General features: G+C 43.5%; 1 protein-coding gene across 6 annotated transcripts in view; it reads right to left on the reverse strand.

The window, feature by feature from the left end:
• The window catches only part of LOC140488098 (unconventional myosin-XVIIIb-like), a 483,418-nt gene that overhangs the window by 331,917 nt on the left and 131,470 nt on the right, over positions 1-20,031 (reverse strand). For all 6 annotated transcript variants that reach the window (XM_072587853.1, XM_072587851.1, XM_072587852.1 and 3 more), the window contains one exon: positions 1,620-1,720. In XM_072587853.1, coding sequence (XP_072443954.1) covers positions 1,620-1,720 — 101 coding nt within the window. The remainder of the gene's footprint in view (positions 1-1,619; positions 1,721-20,031) is intronic.

Here is a 20,031-nt window from a genome sequence, read left to right on the forward strand (position 1 = left end):
TCTACATACCCACTGTTACTGTCTATATACCCACTGTTACTGTCCATACACCTACTGTTACTGTCCATATACCCACTGTTACTGTCTATACACCTACTGTTACTGTCTATACACCTACTGTTACTGTCTATATACCCACTGTTACTGTCTATACACCTACTGTTACTGTCCATACACCTACTGTTACTGTCTATACACTCACTGTTACTGTCTATACACCTACTGTTACTGTCTATATACCCACTGTTACTGTCCATATACCCACTGTTACTCTCTATATACCCACTGTTACTGTCCGTATACCCACTGTTACTGTCTATACACCTACTGTTACTGTCCGTATACCCACTGTTTCTGTCTATACACCTACTGTTACTGTCCATACGCCTACTGTTACTGTCTATACACCTACTGTTACTGTCCATATACCCACTGTTACTGTCCATATACTCACTGTTACTGTCTATACACCTACTGTTACTGTCTATATACCCACTTTTACTGTCTATACACCTACTGTTACTTTCCATATACCCACTGTTACTGTCCATATACCCACTGTTACTCTCTATATGCCCACTGTTACTGTCCGTATACCCACTGTTACTGTCTATACACCTACTGTTACTGTCTATATACCTACTGTTACTGTCTATACACCTACTGTTACTGTCCATATACCCACTGTTACTGTCTATATACCCACTGTTACTGTCCGTATACCCACTGTTACTGTCTATACACCTACTGTTACTGTCTATATACCTACTGTTACTGTCTATATACCCACTGTTACTGTCCATATACCCACTGTTACTGTCTATATACCCACTGTTACTGTCCGTATACCCACTGTTACTGTCTATACACCTACTGTTACTGTCCATATACCCACTGTTACTGTCTATACACCTACTGTTACTGTCTATACACCTACTGTTACTGTCCATACGCCTACTGTTACTGTCTATACACCTACTGTTACTGTCTATACACCTACTGTTACTTTCCATATACCCACTGTTACTGTCCATATACTCACTGTTACTGTCTATACACCTACTGTTACTGTCTATATACCCACTGTTACTGTCTATACACCTACTGTTACTTTCCATATACCCACTGTTACTGTCCATATACCCACTGCTACTGTCTATATACCCACTGTTACTGTCTATACACCTACTGTTACTTTCCATATACCCACTGTTACTGTCTATATGCCAACTGTTACTGTCTATACACCTACTGTTACTGTCCGTATACCCACTGTTACTGTCTATACACCTACTGTTACTGTCCATATACCTACTGTTACTGTCTATATACCCACTGTTACTGTCTATACACCTACTGTTACTGTCCATATACCCACTGTTACTGTCTATATACCCACTGTTACTTTCTGTACACCTACTGTTGCTGTCTATACACCTACTGTTACTATCCGTACACCTAACATTACTGTCTATACACCTACCGTTTCTGTACATAGACATACTGTTACTATCTGTACACATACCTTTACTGTTTATACACCTGTTACTGTCTTTACACCTACAGAGAGCGGGCTCAGTGCATTCTGTACAACTTCCCGAGTCAAACTGACACTCTACCTGAGAGATCGCTCCAAGCCAGCCAGCATCTGGTAGAAGACATTAAACGATCCCTCACCATTTGGTTGTTGTTGGACATGAATTCGCTCCAGTAGCATTGTCTGAAAAAAATTCCAAGAAAATTGTAAAATGGAGTATATGCACGTCTGTTTCTGAGCATGTGTGTGTGTGTGTGTGTGTGTGTGTGTGTGTGTGTGTGTGTGCGTGTGTGTGTGTGTGTGTGTGTGTGTGCTGTTGAATGCTGGAGCATTAATTTGTGTATGTGTGTGTCTCTGAGGTTGTAGATTCCTTCACCAAGTGAATGTGTTTTTCTGCAGACATTTCATCACCTCACAAGGTGACATCATCAGTGTGCCTCTGGTGAAGCGCTGATGGTCTGTCCCACCTGGTATTTATGTGTCTCTGTTTTCCAGTACATCCAGTTATGTATCTGAGTGGTTTGTAAATGGGGTCCAGTTCAATAAGTTTATGGATTGAGTTCCGGTTGGAGTGCCATGCTTCAAGCCTGTGTGCGTTTGCATGTGCGTGTGAGAGAGAGAGTATTGGTGGGTGTGAGTGTTGAGATGTGCATGAGCATTGGGTTGTGCATGGATATTGGGGTGTTTATGAGTATTGGAGGATGTGTGAGTATTGGAGGATGTGTGAGTATTGGAGGATGTGTGAGTATTGGAGGATGTGTGAGTATTGGAGGATGTGTGAGTATTGGAGGATGTGTGAGTATTGGAGGATGTGTGCGTATTGGGGTGTTTGTGAGTATTAGGATGTTTGTGAGTATTGGAGTTTGTGTGAGAGTATTGGCGTGTGCATGAATATTGAGGTGTATTTGTGTACTAGGATGTGTGTGAAATTTGGGGGGTGCATGAGAGTAGTGGGGCGTGTGTGAATATTGGGATGTGTGTGAGTATTGGAATGTGTGTAAGTATTGGGATGTGTGTGAATATTGGGATGTGTGTGAGTATTGGGATGTGTGTGAATATTGGGGTGTGTGAGAGTATTGGGGTGTGTGTGAGTACTGGGATGTGCATGTGAGAATTAGAGTGTGTGACAGTATTGGGGTGTGTGTGAGTACTGGACTGTGAGAGTGTTGGAGTGGGTACGAGTATTGGGGCATGTGTGAGTATTGGAGTGTGCGTTAGTATCAGCGTGCATGAGTATTGGCATATGTGAGTATTGGGGTGTGTGTGAGTATTGGGGTGCGTGTGAGTATTGGGGTATGTGTGTGAGTATTGGAGCATGCAAACGTATTGGGGTGTGTATGAGTATTGGAGTGTGCATGAGTATTGAGGTGTGAGAGTATTGGGGTGTGGGTGAGTATTGGGGTGTGCGTGAGTATTGGCATGAGTGAGTATTGGAGTGTGTGTGAGCATTGGGGTGCATGTGAGTATTTCGGTGCGTGTGAGTATTGGGGTATGTGTGTGAGGATTGGAGCATGCAAACATATTGGGGTGTGTATGAGTATTGGAGTGTGCATGAGTATTGAGGTGTGAGAGTATTGGGGTGTGTGTGAGCATTGGGGTGCGTGTGAGTATTTCGGTGTGTGTGAGTATTGGGTTTTGTGTGTGAGTATTAGAGCGTGCAAGAGTATTCAGGTGTGTGTGAGTATTGAGGTGTGAGAGTATTGGGGTGTGGGTGAGTATTGGCATGCGTGAGTATTGGGGTGTGTGTGAGTATTGGGGTGTGTAAGAGCATTGGGGTGTGTGTGAGTATTGGGGTGTGTACGAGTATTGGGGTGTGTACGAGTATTGGGGTGTGTGTAAGTATTGGGGTATGCGAGAGTATTAGGATGTGCAAGAGTGTTGGGGTGTGTGTTATTTTGGGATGTATGTGAATATTGGAGCGTGTGTGAGTATTGAGGCATGAGAGAGTATTGGGGTGTGTGTGAGTATTGGGGTGTTTGTGAGTATTAGGGTGTGTGTGAGTATTGGGAGGGTGAAATTTGGAGTGTGTGTTGAAATTTGGGGTGTGTGAATATTGGGGTTTGTGTGATTCATGGGTTGTGTGTAAATATTGGGGTATGTGAATATTGGGGTTTGTGTGAGTATTGAGGTCTGTGCGAATATTGGGGCATATTTGAATATTGGGGTGTATGAGAGTATTAGAGTGTGTGTGTCTTTGTATGTGTGAGAGAATATTGGTGGGTATGAGTAGTGGGGTGCGCGTGTATTGGGGTGTGCGTTAGTATTAGCATGTGTGAGTATTGGGGTATATGTGAGTATTGGGGTGTGTGAGAGTATTGGTGTGTGCATGAGTTTGGAGAGTGATAGAATATTGGGTGTGTGAGTATTGGGGTGTGTAAGTATTGGTAAGCGTGAGTATTGGGGTGTGTGTATTGGGGTATTTGAATATTGGGGTGTGTGTGAGTATTGGGGTGTGTGAGTATTGGGGTGTGTGAGTATTGGGATGTGTGAGTATTGGGGGGGTGTGTGAATATTGGAGTGTGTGTGAGTATTGGGATGTGTATAAGTATTGGGATGTGTGTGAAGATTGGGGCATGTGAATATTGGGGTTTGTGTGAGTATTGGGGTATGTGTGAATATTTAGGCATATGTGAATATTGGGTTTTGCGTGAGAGTATTAGAGTGAGTGTGTGTGTGTGAGTATTGGTGAGTGTGAGTGTTGATGTGTGCATGTGTATAGGACAGTGTGTGAGCATTGATGTGTGCATGAGTATTGAGGTGTGTGTGAGTATTGGGGGATGTGTGAGTATTGTGGTGGGTGTGAGTATTGGGGTGTGTGAGTATTGGGTTGTGTGAATATTTGGGTGTGTGAGTATTGGTGTGTGTGTGAGTATTGGGGTGTGTGAGTATTGGGATGTGTGAGAGTATTGGTGTGTGTGAGAGTATTGGGGTGTGTGAGTATTGGGATGTGTGAGAGTATTGGTGTGTGTGAGAGTATTGGAGAGTGCTAGAGTATTGGGGTGTGTGAATATTTGGGTGTGTGAGAGTATTGGGGTGTGTGTGTGTATTGGGGTGTGTGAGTATTGGGGTGTGTGAGAGTATTGGGGTGTGTGTGTATTGGGGTGTGTGAGTATTAGGGTGTGTGAGTATTGGTGTGTGAGTATTGGTGTGTGTGTGAGTATTGGGGTGTGTGTGTGTATTGGGGTGTGTGAGTATTAGGGTGTGTGAGTATTGGTGTGTGTGTGAGTATTGGGGTGTGTGTGTGTGTATTGGGGTGTGTGAGTATTAAGGTGTGTGAGTATTGGGGTATGTGAATATTGGAGTGTGTGTGAGTATTGGGATGTGTGTGAAGATTGGGGCATGTGAATATTGGGGTTTTGGTGTAAGTATTGACGTGTGTGTGAACATTGGGGTTTGTGTGAATATTGGGGTGGGTGTGAATATTGAGGCATATGTGAATATTGGGGTGGGTGTGAATATTGGGTTGTGTGTGAGAGTATTAGAGTGAGTGTGTATTTGTGGGTGTGTGAGTATTGACGTGTGCATGTGTATAGGAGAGTGTGTGAGTATTGGGGGATGTGTATTAGGGTGTGTGTGAGTATTGGGAAGTGTGAGAGTATTGAGGTCTGTGTTAGTTTTGGGATGTGTGTGAATATTGTGATGTGTGAGAGTATTGAGGTGCGCGTGAGTATTGGGGTGCGTGTGAGTATTGGGGTGGGCATGAGCATTAGAGAGTGTGAGAGTATTGGGGTGTGTGTGAGTATTGGTGTGTGCATGAGTATTGGAGAGTGGGAGAGTATTGGGGTGTGCAAGAGTATGAGGATGTGCAAGAGTATTGGGGCGTGTGTTAGTTTTGGGATGTGTGTGAATATTGGGAGGTGTGTGAATATTGCGATGTGTAAGAGTATTGGGGTGTGTGTGAGTATTGGGATGTTTGTGAGTATTGGGGTTTGTGTGAGAGTATTAGCATGTGCGTGAATATTGAGGTGTATTTGAGTATTGGGGTATGTGTGAAAGTTGGGGTGTGTGTGAGTAGTGGGGCGTGTGTGAATATTGGGGTGTGTGTAAGTATTGGGATGTCTGTGAAGATTGGGGCATGTGAATATTGGGGTTTGTGTGAGTATTGGGGTGTGTGTGAACATTGGGGTTTGTGTGAATATTGGATTGTGTGTGAGAGTATTAGAATGAGTGTGTGTGTGTGTTTGTGTGTGTGAGTATTGGTGGGTGTGAGTGTTGACGTGTGCATGTGTATAGGAGAGAGTGTGAGCATTGGTGTGTGCATGAGTATTGAGTATTGGGGTATGTGTGAGTAATGGGGTGTGTGAGAGTATTGGTGTGTCCATGTGTATTGGAGAGTATTGGGGTGTCTGAGTATTTGGGTGTGCATGAGTATTGGGGTGTATGTGAGTATTGGGGTGTGTGAGTATTGGGGTGTGCATGAGTATTGGAGAGTGCTAGAGTATTGGGGTTTGTGTGAATATTGGGGTTTGTGTGAGTGTTGGGGTGTGTTTGAGTATTGGGATGTGTGTAAGTATTGGGATGTGTGTAAAGATTGTGTTTTGTGTGAATATTGGGGTTTGTGTGAGTATTGGGGTGTGTGTGAACATTGGGGTTTATGTGAGTATTGGGGTGTGTGTGAATATTGGGGTCAGTGTGAATGTTGGGGTGGATGTGAATATTGGAGTGTGTGTGAGTATTGGGATGTGTGTGAATATTGGGGCATGTGAATATTGGGGTTTTTGTGAGTATTGGGGGGTGTGTGAACATTGGGGTTTGTGTGAATATTGGGTTGCGTGTGAGAGTATTAGAGTGAGTGTGTGTGTGTGTTTGTGTGTGTGAGAGTTTTGGTGGGTGTGAGTGTTGACGTGTGCATGTGTATTGGAGAGTGCGTGAGCATTGAGGTGTGTGTGAGTATTGGGGTATGTGTGAGTATGAGGATGTGCAAGAGTATTGGGGTGTGTGTTAATTTTGGGATGCGTGTGAATACTGCGATGTGTGAGAGTATTGAGGAGCGTGTGAGTATTGGGGTGCGTGTGAGTATTGGGGTGTGCATGAGTATGGCAGAGTGGGAGAGTATCGGGGTGTGCAAGAGTATTAGGATGTGCAAGAGTATTGGGGCATGTGTTAGTGTTGAGATGTTTGTGAATATTGCGATGTGTAAGAGTATTGGGGTGTGTGTGAGTATTGGGATGTTTGTGAGTATTAGGGTTTGTGTGAGAGTATTGGCGTGTGCGTGAATATTGAGGTGTATTTGAGTATTGTGTGTGTGAAAGTTGGGGTGTGTGTGAGTAGTGGGCGTGTGTGAATATTGGGGTGTTTGTGAATATTGGGGTGCGTGAGGGCATTGGGGAGAGTGTGAAATTTGAGGGGGGAGTTAAATTTGAGGTGTGTAGATATTGGGATGTGTACGAATATTGTGGTGTGTGTGGATATTGAGGTGTGTGTGAATATTGGAGTGTGTGTGAATATTGGGGCATGTGTGAATATTGGGGTGTGTGTGAGAGTACTAGAGTGTGTGTGTGTGAGAATTAGAGTGTGTGTCATTTTTGGGGTGTGTGTGAGTACTGGAGTGTGAGATCATTGGGGTGTGTGACAGTATTGGGGTGTGTGTGAGTACTGGGGTGTGTGTGAATATTGGGGCATATGTAAATATTGGGGTATGTGTGAGAGTACTAGAGTGTGTGTGTGAGAATTAGAGTGTGTGACATTATTGGGGTGTGTGTGAGTACTGGACTGTGAGAGTGTTGGAGTGGGTGTGAATAGCGGGGCATGTGTGAGTATTGGGGTGTCTGTTAGTATCAGCATGTGTGAGTATTGGGGTTTGTTGGGGTTTGTGTTAATACTGGGGCATGTGTGAATGTTGGGGTGTGTGTGAGTATTGGTGTGTGCGTGAATACTGGGTGGGGTGTGAATACTGAGGTTTATATGAGTATTGGGGTGTGTGTGTATTGGGGCATGTGTGACTATGGGGGGGGTGAGTATTGGTGCATGTGTGAGAGTATTGGGGTGTGTGAGAGTATTGGGGTGTGTGAGAGTATTGGGGTATGTGAGAGTATTGGAGTGTGAGAGTATTGGGGGTGTGTGTGAGAGTATTGGGGTGTGTGAGAGTATTGGGGTGTGAGAGTATTGGGGGTGTGTGTGAGAGTATTGGGGTGTGTGAGAGTATTGGGGTGTGAGAGTATTGGAGTGTGAGAGTACTGGAGTGTGAGAGTATTGGGGGTGTGTGTGAGAGTATTGGTGTGTGTGTGTGAGAGTATTGGGGTGTGTGAGAGTATTGGGGTGTGTGAGAGTATTGGAGTGTAAGAGTATTGGAGTGTGAGAGTACTGGAGTGTGAGAGTATTGGGGGTGTGTGTGAGAGTATTGGGGTGTCTGAGAGTATTGGGGTGTGAGAGTATTGGAGTGTGAGAGTATTGGGGTGTGAGAGTATTGGGGTGTGAGAGTATTGGAGTGTGAGAGTATTGGAGTGTGAGAGTATTGGGGTATGTGAGAGTATTGGAGTGTGAGAGTATTGGGGTGTAAGAGTATTGGGGTGTGTGAGAGTATTGGGGTATGTGAGAGTATTGGGGTGTGTGAGAGTATTGGGGTATGTGAGAGTATTGGGGTGTGTGAGAGTATTGGGGTATGTGAGAGTATTGGGGTGTGAGAGTATTTGGGTGTGTGAGAGTATTGGGGTGTGAGAGTATTGGGGTGTGTGAGAGTATTGGGGTGTGTGAGAGTATTGGGGTGTGTGAGAGTATTGGGGTGTGAGAGTATTGGGGTGTGTGAGAGTATTGGGGTGTGTGAGAGTATTGGGGTGTGAGAGTATTGGGGGTGTGTGTGAGAGTATTGGGGTGTGTGTGAGTATTGGGGGTGTGTGTGAGAGTATTCGGTTATTTGTGAGAGTATTGGTGTGTGTGTGAGAATATTAAAGTCTGTGAATACTGGAATGTGCGAGTATTGGGGAGTGTGCGAGTATTGGGGTGGGTGTAAGTATTGGGGTGTGTGAGTTTTGGGACGAGTGTGAATATTGGAGTGGGCATGAATATGGGGGGGTGAGTATTAGGGTTTGAGTGAGTATTGGGGTGTGTGTAAGTATTGTGGGGTGTTTTAGGGCAGGTGTGAGTATTCAAATGGGTGTGAATATGGGGGGGGGTGAGTATTGGGGTTTGAGTGAGTATTGGGGTGTGTGAGAGTATTGGGGTGTGTATGAATATTGGGCCATGTGTGAGTTTTGGGGTTAGTGTGAGTATTGGGGTGTGTGTGAGAATATTGGCATGTGTGTGAATATTGTTGTGTGTGAGTATTGGGGTGTGTATGAGAGCATTGGTGTGTGTGAATTTTGTGTGTGTGAGTTTTGGGGTGTGTGTGAATATTGTGGTGTGTGAATATTGGGATGTGTGAGAGTATTGAGAAGCATGTGAGAGTATTCGGGTATGTGTGAGAGTATTAGGTTGTATGTGAGAGTATTGGTGTGTGTGCATTTTGTGTGTGAGAGTATTGGGGTGTGTGTGAGTGTTAAGGCGTGTGAGTATTGTGGGGGTGCGAATATTGGAGTGTGAATATTGGGGTATGTGAGGGTATTGGTATGGGTGTGAATATCGGGGCATGTGTGAATATTGGGATGTGTGAGTATTGGGGTGCGTGAAAACATTGTGGTGTGTGAGAGTATTGGAGTGTGTGAGAGTATTGGGGTTTGTGTGAATATTGGGGCGTGTGTGAATATTGGGGTGTGAGAGTATTGGTTTGTGTGAGAGAGTATTGGCGTGTGTGCGTATTGGTGTGTGTGAGAGTATTGGTGTGTGAGTATTGAGGTGTGTATTAGTATTGCCATGTGTGAGTATTGGCGCATGTATGAATGTTGGAGGGGGGTGTGTGAGAGTATTGGGTTGTGTTTGAGAGTATTGGTTTGTGTGTGAGAATATTGGGGCATGTGTGAATTTTGTGTGTGTGAGTCTTGGTGTGTGTGTTAGTATTGCCGTGTGCAAGTATTGGGGTTTATGTGAAAGTGTAGGTGCGGGTATGAATATTGGTGTGTGAGAGTATTGGGGTGTGTGTGAATTTTGTGTGTGAGAGTATTGGGGGGGTGTGAGACTATTTGGGGGGGGGTGTGAGAGTATTGGGGGGGTGTGAGACTATTTGGGGGGGGTGAGAGTATTGGGGTGTGTGTGAATATTGGCGTGAATGTTGTTGTTTTGTGTGTGTGTGTGCATGTGTGTATGTGTGTGTTTGTGTGTGTGTCTGTGTCTGTGTTTGTGTATGTGTATGTGTGTGTTTGTGTGTGTGTGTGTGTCTGTGTTTGTGTATGTGTATGTGTGTGTTTGTGTGTGTGTCTGTGTCTGTGTTTGTGTATGTGTATGTGTGTGTTTGTGTGTGTCTGTGTCTGTGTTTGTGTATGTGTATGTGTGTGTTTGTGTGTGTGTCTGTGTCTGTGTTTGTGTATGTGTATGTGTGTGTTTGTGTGTGTGGCTGTGTCTGTGTTTGTGTATGTGTATGTGTGTGGTTGTGTGTGTGGCTGTGTCTGTGTTTGTGTATGTGTATGTGTGTGTTTGTGTGTGTGGCTGTGTCTGTGTTTGTGTATGTGTATGTGTGTGTTTGTGTGTGTGGCTGTGTCTGTGTTTGTGTATGTGTATGTGTGTGTTTGTGTGTGTGTCTGTGTCTGTGTTTGTGTATGTGTATGTGTGTGTTTGTGTGTGTGTCTGTGTCTGTGTTTGTGTGTGTGTCTGTGTCTGTGTTTGTGTGTGTGTCTGTGTCTGTGTTTGTGTATGTGTATGTGTGTGTTTGTGTGTGTGTCTGTGTCTGTGTTTGTGTACGTGTATGTCTGTGTTTGTGTGTGTGTCTGTGTCTGTGCTTGTGTACGTGTTTGTCTGTGTTTGTGTGTGTGTCTGTGTCTGTGTTTGTGTACGTGTATGTCTGTGTTTGTGTGTGTGTCTGTGTCTGTGTTTGTGTACGTGTATGTGTGTGTTTGTGTGTGTGTCTGTGTCTGTGTTTGTGTATGTGTATGTGTGTGTTTGTGTGTGTGTCTGAGTCTGTGTTTGTGTATGTGTATGTCTGTGTTTGTGTGTGTGTCTGTGTCTGTGTTTGTGTATGTGTATGTGTCTGTGTTTGTGTGTGTATCTGTGTCTGTGTTTGTGTATGTGTATGTGTGTGTTTGTGTGTGTGTCTGTGTCTGTGTTTGTGTGTGTGTCTGTGTCTGTGTTTATCTGTGTGTCTGTGTCTGTGTTTGTATATGGGTCTGTGTTTGTGTTTGTGTGTGTGTCTGTGTCTGTGTTTGTGTATGTGTCTGTGTCTGTGTTTGTGTGTGTGTCTGTGTCTGTGTTTGTGTATGTGTCTGTGTCTGTGTTTGTGTGTGTGTCTGTGTCTGTGTTTGTGTATGTGTCTGTGTCTGTGTATGTGTGTGTGTCTGTGTCTGTGTTTGTGTATGTGTCTGTGTCTGTGTTTGTGTGTGTGTCTGTGTCTGTGTTTGTGTGTGTGTATGTGTGTGTTTGTGTGTGTGTCTGTGTCTGTGTTTGTGTGTGTGTCTGTGTCTGTGTTTGTGTATGTGTCTGTGTTTGTGTTTGTGTGTGTGTCTGTGTCTGTGTTTGTGTATGTGTCTGTGTCTGTGTTTGTGTATGTGTCTGTGTCTGTGTTTGTGTGTGTGTCTGTGTCTGTGTTTGTGTATGTGTCTGTGTCTGTGTTTGTGTGAGTGTCTGTGTCTGTGTTTGTGTGTGTGTCTGTGTCTGTGTTTGTGTGTGTGTCTGTGTCTGTGTTTGTGTATGTGTATGTGTGTGTTTGTGTGTGTGTCTGTGTCTGTGTTTGTGTGTGTGTCTGTGTCTGTGTTTGTGTGTGTGTCTGTGTTTGTGTATGTGTCTGTGTTTGTGTCTGTGTCTGTGTTTGTGTATGTGTATGTGTGTGTTTGTGTGTGTGTCTGTGTCTGTGTTTGTGTATGTGTATGTGTGTGTCTGTGTTTGTGTCTGTGTCTGTGTTTGTGTACGTGTATGTGTGTGTTTGTGTGTGTGTCTGTGTCTGTGTTTGTGTATGTGTATGTGTGTGTCTGTGTTTGTGTCTGTGTCTGTGTTTGTGTATGTGTATGTGTGTGTTTGTGCGTGTGTCTGTGTCTGTGTTTGTGTATGTGTTTGTGTGTGTGTCTGTGTCTGTGTTTGTGTATGTGTATGTGTGTGTTTGTGTGTGTGTCTGTGTCTGTGTTTGTGTATGTGTATGTGTGTGTTTGTGTGTGTGTCTGTGTCTGTGTTTGTGTATGTGTATGTGTGTGTCTGTGTTTGGGTCTGTGTCTGTGTTTGTGTATGTGTATGTGTGTGTTTGTGTGTGTGTCTGTGTCTGTGTTTGTGTATGTGTATGTGTGTGTCTGTGTTTGTGTCTGTGTCTGTGTTTCTGTATGTGTATGTGTGTGTTTGTGTGTGTGTCTGTGTCTGTGTTTGTGTATGTGTATGTGTGTGTTTGTGTGTGTGTCTGCGTCTGTGTCTGTGTTTGTGTGTGTGTCTGTGTCTGTGTTTGTGTATGTGTCTGTGTTTGTGTTTGTGTATGTGTCTGTGTCTGTGTTTGTGTATGTGTCTGTGTTTGTGTCTGTGTGTCTGTCTGTGTCTGTGTTTGTGTGTGTGTCTGTGTCTGTGTTTGTGTATGTGTATGTGTGTGTTTGTGTGTGTGTCTGTGTCTGTGTTTGTGTATGTGTATGTGTGTGTCTGTGTTTGTGTCTGTGTCTGTGTTTGTGTATGTGTATGTGTGTGTTTGTGTGTGTGTCTGTGTCTGTGTATGTGTATGTGTGTGTCTGTGTTTGTGTCTGTGTCTGTGTTTGTGTATGTGTATGTGTGTGTTTGTGCGTGTGTCTGTGTCTGTGTTTGTGTATGTGTATGTGTGTGTTTGTGTGTGTGTCTGTGTTTGTGTATGTGTATGTGTGTGTTTGTGTGTGTGTCTGTGTCTGTGTTTGTGTATGTGTATGTGTGTGTTTGTGTGTGTGTCTGTGTCTGTGTTTGTGTATGTGTATGTGTGTGTCTGTGTTTGTGTCTGTGTCTGTGTTTGTGTATGTGTATGTGTGTGTTTGTGTGTGTGTCTGTGTCTGTGTTTGTGTATGTGTATGTGTGTGTCTGTGTTTGTGTCTGTGTCTGTGTTTGTGTATGTGTATGTGTGTGTTTGTGTGTGTGTCTGTGTCTGTGTTTGTGTTTGTGTATGTGTGTGTTTGTGTGTGTGTCTGTGTCTGTGTTTGTGTATGTGTATGTGTGTGTCTGTGTTTGTGTCTGTGTCTGTGTTTGTGTATGTGTATGTGTGTGTTTGTGTGTGTGTCTGTGTCTGTGTTTGTGTATGTGTATATGTGTGTCTGTGTTTGTGTCTGTGTCTGTGTTTGTGTATGTGTATGTGTGTGTCTGTGTCTGTGTTTGTGTATGTGTATGTGTGTGTTTGTGTGTGTGTCTGTGTCTGTGTTTGTGTATGTGTATGTGTGTGTTTGTGTCTGTGTCTGTGTCTGTGTTTGTGTTTGTGTCTGTCTGTGTTTGTGTGTGTGTATGTGTCTGTGTTTGTGTGTGTGTCTGTGTCTGTGTTTGTGTTTGTGTCTGTCTGTGTTTGTGTGTGTGTCTGTGTCTGTGTTTGTGTGTGTGTCTGTGTCTGTGTTTGTGTATGTTTATGTGTGTGTTTGTGTGTGTGTCTGCGTCTGTGTTTGTGTGTGTGTATGTGTGTGTTTGTGTGTGTGTCTGTGTCTGTGTTTGTGTATGTGTATGTGTGTGTTTGTGTGTGTGTCTGTGTCTGTGTTTGTGTGTGTGTCTGTGTCTGTGTTTGTGTGTGTGTCTGTGTCTGTGTTTGTGTATGTGTATGTGTGTGTTTGTGTGTGTGTCTGTGTCTGTGTTTGTGTGTGTGTCTGTGTCTGTGTTTGTGTATGTGTCTGTGTTTGTGTGTGTGTCTGTGTTTGTGTATGTGTCTGTGTTTGTGTATGTGTATGTGTGTGTTTGTGTGTGTGTCTGTGTCTGTGTTTGTGTACGTGTAGGTGTGTGTCTGTGTTTGTGTCTGTGTCTGTGTTTGTGTATGTGTATGTGTGTGTTTGTGTGTGTGTCTGTGTCTGTGTTTGTGTATGTGTATGTGTGTGTCTGTGTTTGTGTCTGTGTCTGTGTTTATGTATGTGTATGTGTGTGTTTGTGTGTGTGTCTGTGTCTGTGTTTGTGTATGTGTATGTGTGTGTTTGTGTGTGTGTCTGTGTCTGTGTTTGTGTATGTGTATGTGTGTGTTTGTGTGTGTGTCTGTGTCTGTGTTTGTGTATGTGTATGTGTGTGTTTGTGTGTGTGTCGGTGTCTGTGTTTGTGTATGTGTATGTGTGTGTCTGTGTTTGTGTATGTGTATGTGTGTGTTTGTGTGTGTGTCTGTGTCTGTGTTTGTGTGTGTGTCTGTGTCTGTGTTTGCGTATGTGTATGTGTGTGTTTGTGTGTGTGTCTGTGTCTGTGTTTGTGTATGTGTATGTGTGTGTTTGTGTGTGTGTCTGTGTCTGTGTTTGTGTCTGTGTTTGTGTCTGTGTCTGTGTCTGTGTTTGTGTGTGTGTCTGTGTCTGTGTTTGTGTCTGTGTTTGTGTATGTGTCTGTGTTTGTGTGTGTGTCTGTGTCTGTGTTTGTGTGTTTGTGTTTGTGTCTGTGTTTGTGTGTGTGTCTGTGTCTGTGTTTGTGTCTGTGTCTGTGTTTGTGTGTGTGTCTGTGTCTGTGTTTGTGTGTGTGTCTGTGTCTGTGTTTGTGTCTGTGTTTGTGTATGTGTATGTGTCTGTGTTTGTGTGTGTGTCTGTGTCTGTGTTTGTGTGTTTGTGTTTGTGTCTGTGTTTGTGTGTGTGTCTGTGTGTGTGTCTGTGTCTGTGTTTGTGTGTGTGTGTGTGTTTGTGTGTGTGTCTGTGTTTGTGTATGTGTCTGTGTTTGTGTGTGTGTCTGTGTTTGTGTATGTGTCTGTGTTTGTGTCTGTGTCTGTGTTTGTGTATGTGTATGTGTGTGTTTGTGTGTGTGTCTGTGTCTGTGTTTGTGTACGTGTAGGTGTGTGTCTGTGTTTGTGTCTGTGTCTGTGTTTGTGTATGTGTATGTGTGTGTTTGTGTGTGTGTCTGTGTCTGTGTTTGTGTATGTGTATGTGTGTGTCTGTGTTTGTGTCTGTGTCTGTGTTTATGTATGTGTATGTGTGTGTTTGTGTGTGTGTCTGTGTCTGTGTTTGTGTATGTGTATGTGTGTGTTTGTGTGTGTGTCTGTGTCTGTGTTTGTGTATGTGTATGTGTGTGTTTGTGTGTGTGTCTGTGTCTGTGTTTGTGTATGTGTATGTGTGTGTCTGTGTTTGTGTCTGTGTCTGTGTTTGTGTACGTGTATGTGTGTGTTTGTGTGTGTGTCTGTGTCTGTGTTTGTGTATGTGTATGTGTGTGTCTGTGTTTGTGTCTGTGTCTGTGTTTGTGTATGTGTATGTGTGTGTTTGTGCGTGTGTCTGTGTCTGTGTTTGTGTATGTGTTTGTGTGTGTGTCTGTGTCTGTGTTTGTGTATGTGTATGTGTGTGTTTGTGTGTGTGTCTGTGTCTGTGTTTGTGTATGTGTATGTGTGTGTTTGTGTGTGTGTCTGTGTCTGTGTTTGTGTATGTGTATGTGTGTGTCTGTGTTTGGGTCTGTGTCTGTGTTTGTGTATGTGTATGTGTGTGTTTGTGTGTGTGTCTGTGTCTGTGTTTGTGTATGTGTATGTGTGTGTCTGTGTTTGTGTCTGTGTCTGTGTTTGTGTATGTGTATGTGTGTGTTTGTGTGTGTGTCTGTGTCTGTGTTTGTGTATGTGTATGTGTGTGTTTGTGTGTGTGTCTGCGTCTGTGTCTGTGTTTGTGTGTGTGTCTGTGTCTGTGTTTGTGTATGTGTCTGTGTTTGTGTTTGTGTATGTGTCTGTGTCTGTGTTTGTGTATGTGTCTGTGTTTGTGTCTGTGTGTCTGTCTGTGTCTGTGTTTGTGTGTGTGTCTGTGTCTGTGTTTGTGTATGTGTATGTGTGTGTTTGTGTGTGTGTCTGTGTCTGTGTTTGTGTATGTGTATGTGTGTGTCTGTGTTTGTGTCTGTGTCTGTGTTTGTGTATGTGTATGTGTGTGTTTGTGTGTGTGTCTGTGTCTGTGTATGTGTATGTGTGTGTCTGTGTTTGTGTCTGTGTCTGTGTTTGTGTATGTGTATGTGTGTGTTTGTGCGTGTGTCTGTGTCTGTGTTTGTGTATGTGTATGTGTGTGTTTGTGTGTGTGTCTGTGTTTGTGTATGTGTATGTGTGTGTTTGTGTGTGTGTCTGTGTCTGTGTTTGTGTATGTGTATGTGTGTGTTTGTGTGTGTGTCTGTGTCTGTGTTTGTGTATGTGTATGTGTGTGTCTGTGTTTGTGTCTGTGTCTGTGTTTGTGTATGTGTATGTGTGTGTTTGTGTGTGTGTCTGTGTCTGTGTTTGTGTATGTGTATGTGTGTGTCTGTGTTTGTGTCTGTGTCTGTGTTTGTGTATGTGTATGTGTGTGTTTGTGTGTGTGTCTGTGTCTGTGTTTGTGTTTGTGTATGTGTGTGTTTGTGTGTGTGTCTGTGTCTGTGTTTGTGTATGTGTATGTGTGTGTCTGTGTTTGTGTCTGTGTCTGTGTTTGTGTATGTGTATGTGTGTGTTTGTGTGTGTGTCTGTGTCTGTGTTTGTGTATGTGTATATGTGTGTCTGTGTTTGTGTCTGTGTCTGTGTTTGTGTATGTGTATGTGTGTGTCTGTGTCTGTGTTTGTGTATGTGTATGTGTGTGTTTGTGTGTGTGTCTGTGTCTGTGTTTGTGTATGTGTATGTGTGTGTTTGTGTCTGTGTCTGTGTCTGTGTTTGTGTTTGTGTCTGTCTGTGTTTGTGTGTGTGTATGTGTCTGTGTTTGTGTGTGTGTCTGTGTCTGTGTTTGTGTTTGTGTCTGTCTGTGTTTGTGTGTGTGTCTGTGTCTGTGTTTGTGTGTGTGTCTGTGTCTGTGTTTGTGTATGTTTATGTGTGTGTTTGTGTGTGTGTCTGCGTCTGTGTTTGTGTGTGTGTATGTGTGTGTTTGTGTGTGTGTCTGTGTCTGTGTTTGTGTATGTGTATGTGTGTGTTTGTGTGTGTGTCTGTGTCTGTGTTTGTGTGTGTGTCTGTGTCTGTGTTTGTGTGTGTGTCTGTGTCTGTGTTTGTGTATGTGTATGTGTGTGTTTGTGTGTGTGTCTGTGTCTGTGTTTGTGTGTGTGTCTGTGTCTGTGTTTGTGTATGTGTCTGTGTTTGTGTGTGTGTCTGTGTTTGTGTATGTGTCTGTGTTTGTGTATGTGTATGTGTGTGTTTGTGTGTGTGTCTGTGTCTGTGTTTGTGTACGTGTAGGTGTGTGTCTGTGTTTGTGTCTGTGTCTGTGTTTGTGTATGTGTATGTGTGTGTTTGTGTGTGTGTCTGTGTCTGTGTTTGTGTATGTGTATGTGTGTGTCTGTGTTTGTGTCTGTGTCTGTGTTTATGTATGTGTATGTGTGTGTTTGTGTGTGTGTCTGTGTCTGTGTTTGTGTATGTGTATGTGTGTGTTTGTGTGTGTGTCTGTGTCTGTGTTTGTGTATGTGTATGTGTGTGTTTGTGTGTGTGTCTGTGTCTGTGTTTGTGTATGTGTATGTGTGTGTTTGTGTGTGTGTCGGTGTCTGTGTTTGTGTATGTGTATGTGTGTGTCTGTGTTTGTGTATGTGTATGTGTGTGTTTGTGTGTGTGTCTGTGTCTGTGTTTGTGTGTGTGTCTGTGTCTGTGTTTGCGTATGTGTATGTGTGTGTTTGTGTGTGTGTCTGTGTCTGTGTTTGTGTATGTGTATGTGTGTGTTTGTGTGTGTGTCTGTGTCTGTGTTTGTGTCTGTGTTTGTGTCTGTGTCTGTGTCTGTGTTTGTGTGTGTGTCTGTGTCTGTGTTTGTGTCTGTGTTTGTGTATGTGTCTGTGTTTGTGTGTGTGTCTGTGTCTGTGTTTGTGTGTTTGTGTTTGTGTCTGTGTTTGTGTGTGTGTCTGTGTCTGTGTTTGTGTCTGTGTCTGTGTTTGTGTGTGTGTCTGTGTCTGTGTTTGTGTGTGTGTCTGTGTCTGTGTTTGTGTCTGTGTTTGTGTATGTGTATGTGTCTGTGTTTGTGTGTGTGTCTGTGTCTGTGTTTGTGTGTTTGTGTTTGTGTCTGTGTTTGTGTGTGTGTCTGTGTGTGTGTCTGTGTCTGTGTTTGTGTGTGTGTGTGTGTTTGTGTGTGTGTCTGTGTCTGTGTTTGTGTGTTTGTGTTTGTGTCTGTGTTTGTGTGTGTGTCTGTGTCTGTGTTTGTGTCTGTGTCTGTGTTTGTGTGTGTGTCTGTGTCTGTGTTTGTGTCTGTGTTTGTGTATGTGTATGTGTCTGTGTTTGTGTGTGTGTCTGTTTCTGTGTTTGTGTGTTTGTGTTTGTGTCTGTGTTTGTGTGTGTGTCTGTGTGTGTGTCTGTGTCTGTGATTGTTTGTGTGTGTGTCTGTGTCTGTGTTTGTGTATGTGTATGTGTCTGTATTTGTGTGTGTGTTTGTGTGTGTGTGTGTGTCTGTGTCTGTGTCTGTGTTTGTGTGTGTGTCTGTGTCTGTGTTTGTGTGTTTGTGTTTGTGTCTGTGTTTGTGTGTGTGTCTGTGTATGTGTATGTGTGTGTGTGTGTGTATGTGTCTGTGTCTGTGTTTGTGTGTGTGTCTGTGTCTGTGTTTGTGTATGTGTATGTGTCTGTGTTTGTGTGTGTGTTTGTGTGTGTGTGTGTGTCTGTGATTGTGTATGTGTATGTGTGTGTTTGTGTGTGTGTCTGTGTCTGTGTTTGTGTATGTGTATGTGTGTGTTTGTGTGTGTGTCTGTGTCTGTGTTTGTGTATGTGTATGTGTGTGTTTGTGTGTGTGTCTGTGTCTGTGTTTGTGTATGTGTATGTGTGTGTTTGTGTGTGTGTCTGTGTCTGTGTTTGTGTATGTGTATGTGTGTGTTTGTGTGTGTGTCTGTGTTTGTGTGTGTGTTTGTGTGTGTGTGTGTCTGTGATTGTGTATGTGTATGTGTGTGTTTGTGTGTGTGTCTGTGTCTGTGTTTGTGTATGTGTATGTGTGTGTTTGTGTGTGTGTCTGTGTCTGTGTTTGTGTATGTGTATGTGTGTGTGTCTGTGTCTGTGTTTGTGTACGTGTATGTGTGTGTTTGTGTGTGTGTCTGTGTCTGTGTTTGTGTATGTGTATGTGTGTGTTTGTGTGTGTGTCTTTGTCTGTGTTTGTGTTTGTGTATGTGTGTGTTTGTGTGTGTGTCTGTGTCTGTGTTTGTGTATGTGTATGTGTGTGTTTGTGTGTGTGTCTGTGTCTGTGTTTGTGTATGTGTATGTGTGTGTTTGTGTGTGTGTCTGTGTCTGTGTTTGTGTACGTGTTTGTCTGTGTTTGTGTGTGTGTCTGTGTCTGTGTTTGTGTACGTGTATGTCTGTGTTTGTGTGTGTGTCTGTGTCTGTGTTTGTGTACGTGTATGTGTGTGTTTGTGTGTGTGTCTGTGTCTGTGTTTGTGTATGTGTATGTCTGTGTCTGTGTGTGTGTCTGTGTCTGTGTTTGTGTATGTGTATGTGTGTGTTTGTGTGTGTGTCTGTGTCTGTGTTTGTGTATGTGTATGTCTGTGTTTGTGTGTGTGTCTGTGTCTGTGTTTGTGTATGTGTATGTGTCTGTGTTTGTGTGTGTGTCTGTGTCTGTGTTTGTGTATGTGTATGTGTGTGTTTGTGTGTGTGTCTGTGTCTGTGTATGTGTGTGTGTCTGTGTCTGTGTTTGTGTGTGTGTCTGTGTCTGTGTTTGTGTATGTGTCTGTGTCTGTGTTTGTGTGTGTGTCTGTGTCTGTGTTTGTGTATGTGTCTGTGTCTGTGTTTGTGTGTGTGTCTGTGTCTGTGTTTGTGTATGTGTCTGTGTCTGTGTTTGTGTGTGTGTCTGTGTCTGTGTTTGTGTATGTGTCTGTGTCTGTGTTTGTGTGTGTGTCTGTGTCTGTGGTTGTGTGTGTGTCTGTGTCTGTGTTTGTGTATGTGTATGTGTGTGTTTGTGTGTGTGTCTGTGTCTGTGTTTGTGTGTGTGTCTCTGTCTGTGTTTGTGTGTGTGTCTGTGTCTGTGTTTGTGTATGTGTCTGTGTTTGTGTTTGTGTGTGTGTCTGTATCTGTGTTTGTGTATGTGTCTGTGTCTGTGTTTGTGTGTGTGTCTGTGTCTGTGTTTGTGTGTGTGTCTGTGTCTGTGTTTGTGTATGTGTATGTGTGTGTTTGTGTGTGTGTCTGTGTCTGTGTTTGTGTGTGTGTCTGTGTCTGTGTTTGTGTGTGTCTGTGTTTGTGTATGTGTCTGTGTTTGTGTCTGTGTCTGTGTTTGTGTATGTGTATGTGTGTGTTTGTGTGTGTGTCTGTGTCTGTGTTTGTGTATGTGTATGTGTGTGTCTGTGTTTGTGTCTGTGTCTGTGTTTGTGTATGTGTATGTGTGTGTTTGTGTGTGTGTCTGTGTCTGTGTTTGTGTATGTGTATGTGTGTGTCTGTGTTTGTGTCTGTGTCTGTGTTTGTGTATGTGTATGTGTGTGTTTGTGCGTGTGTCTGTGTCTGTGTTTGTGTATGTGTATGTGTG

The sequence above is a fragment of the Chiloscyllium punctatum genome, chromosome 17, assembly GCF_047496795.1.
Source record: "Chiloscyllium punctatum isolate Juve2018m chromosome 17, sChiPun1.3, whole genome shotgun sequence".
NCBI classification, from domain to species: Eukaryota; Metazoa; Chordata; class Chondrichthyes; order Orectolobiformes; family Hemiscylliidae; genus Chiloscyllium; species Chiloscyllium punctatum.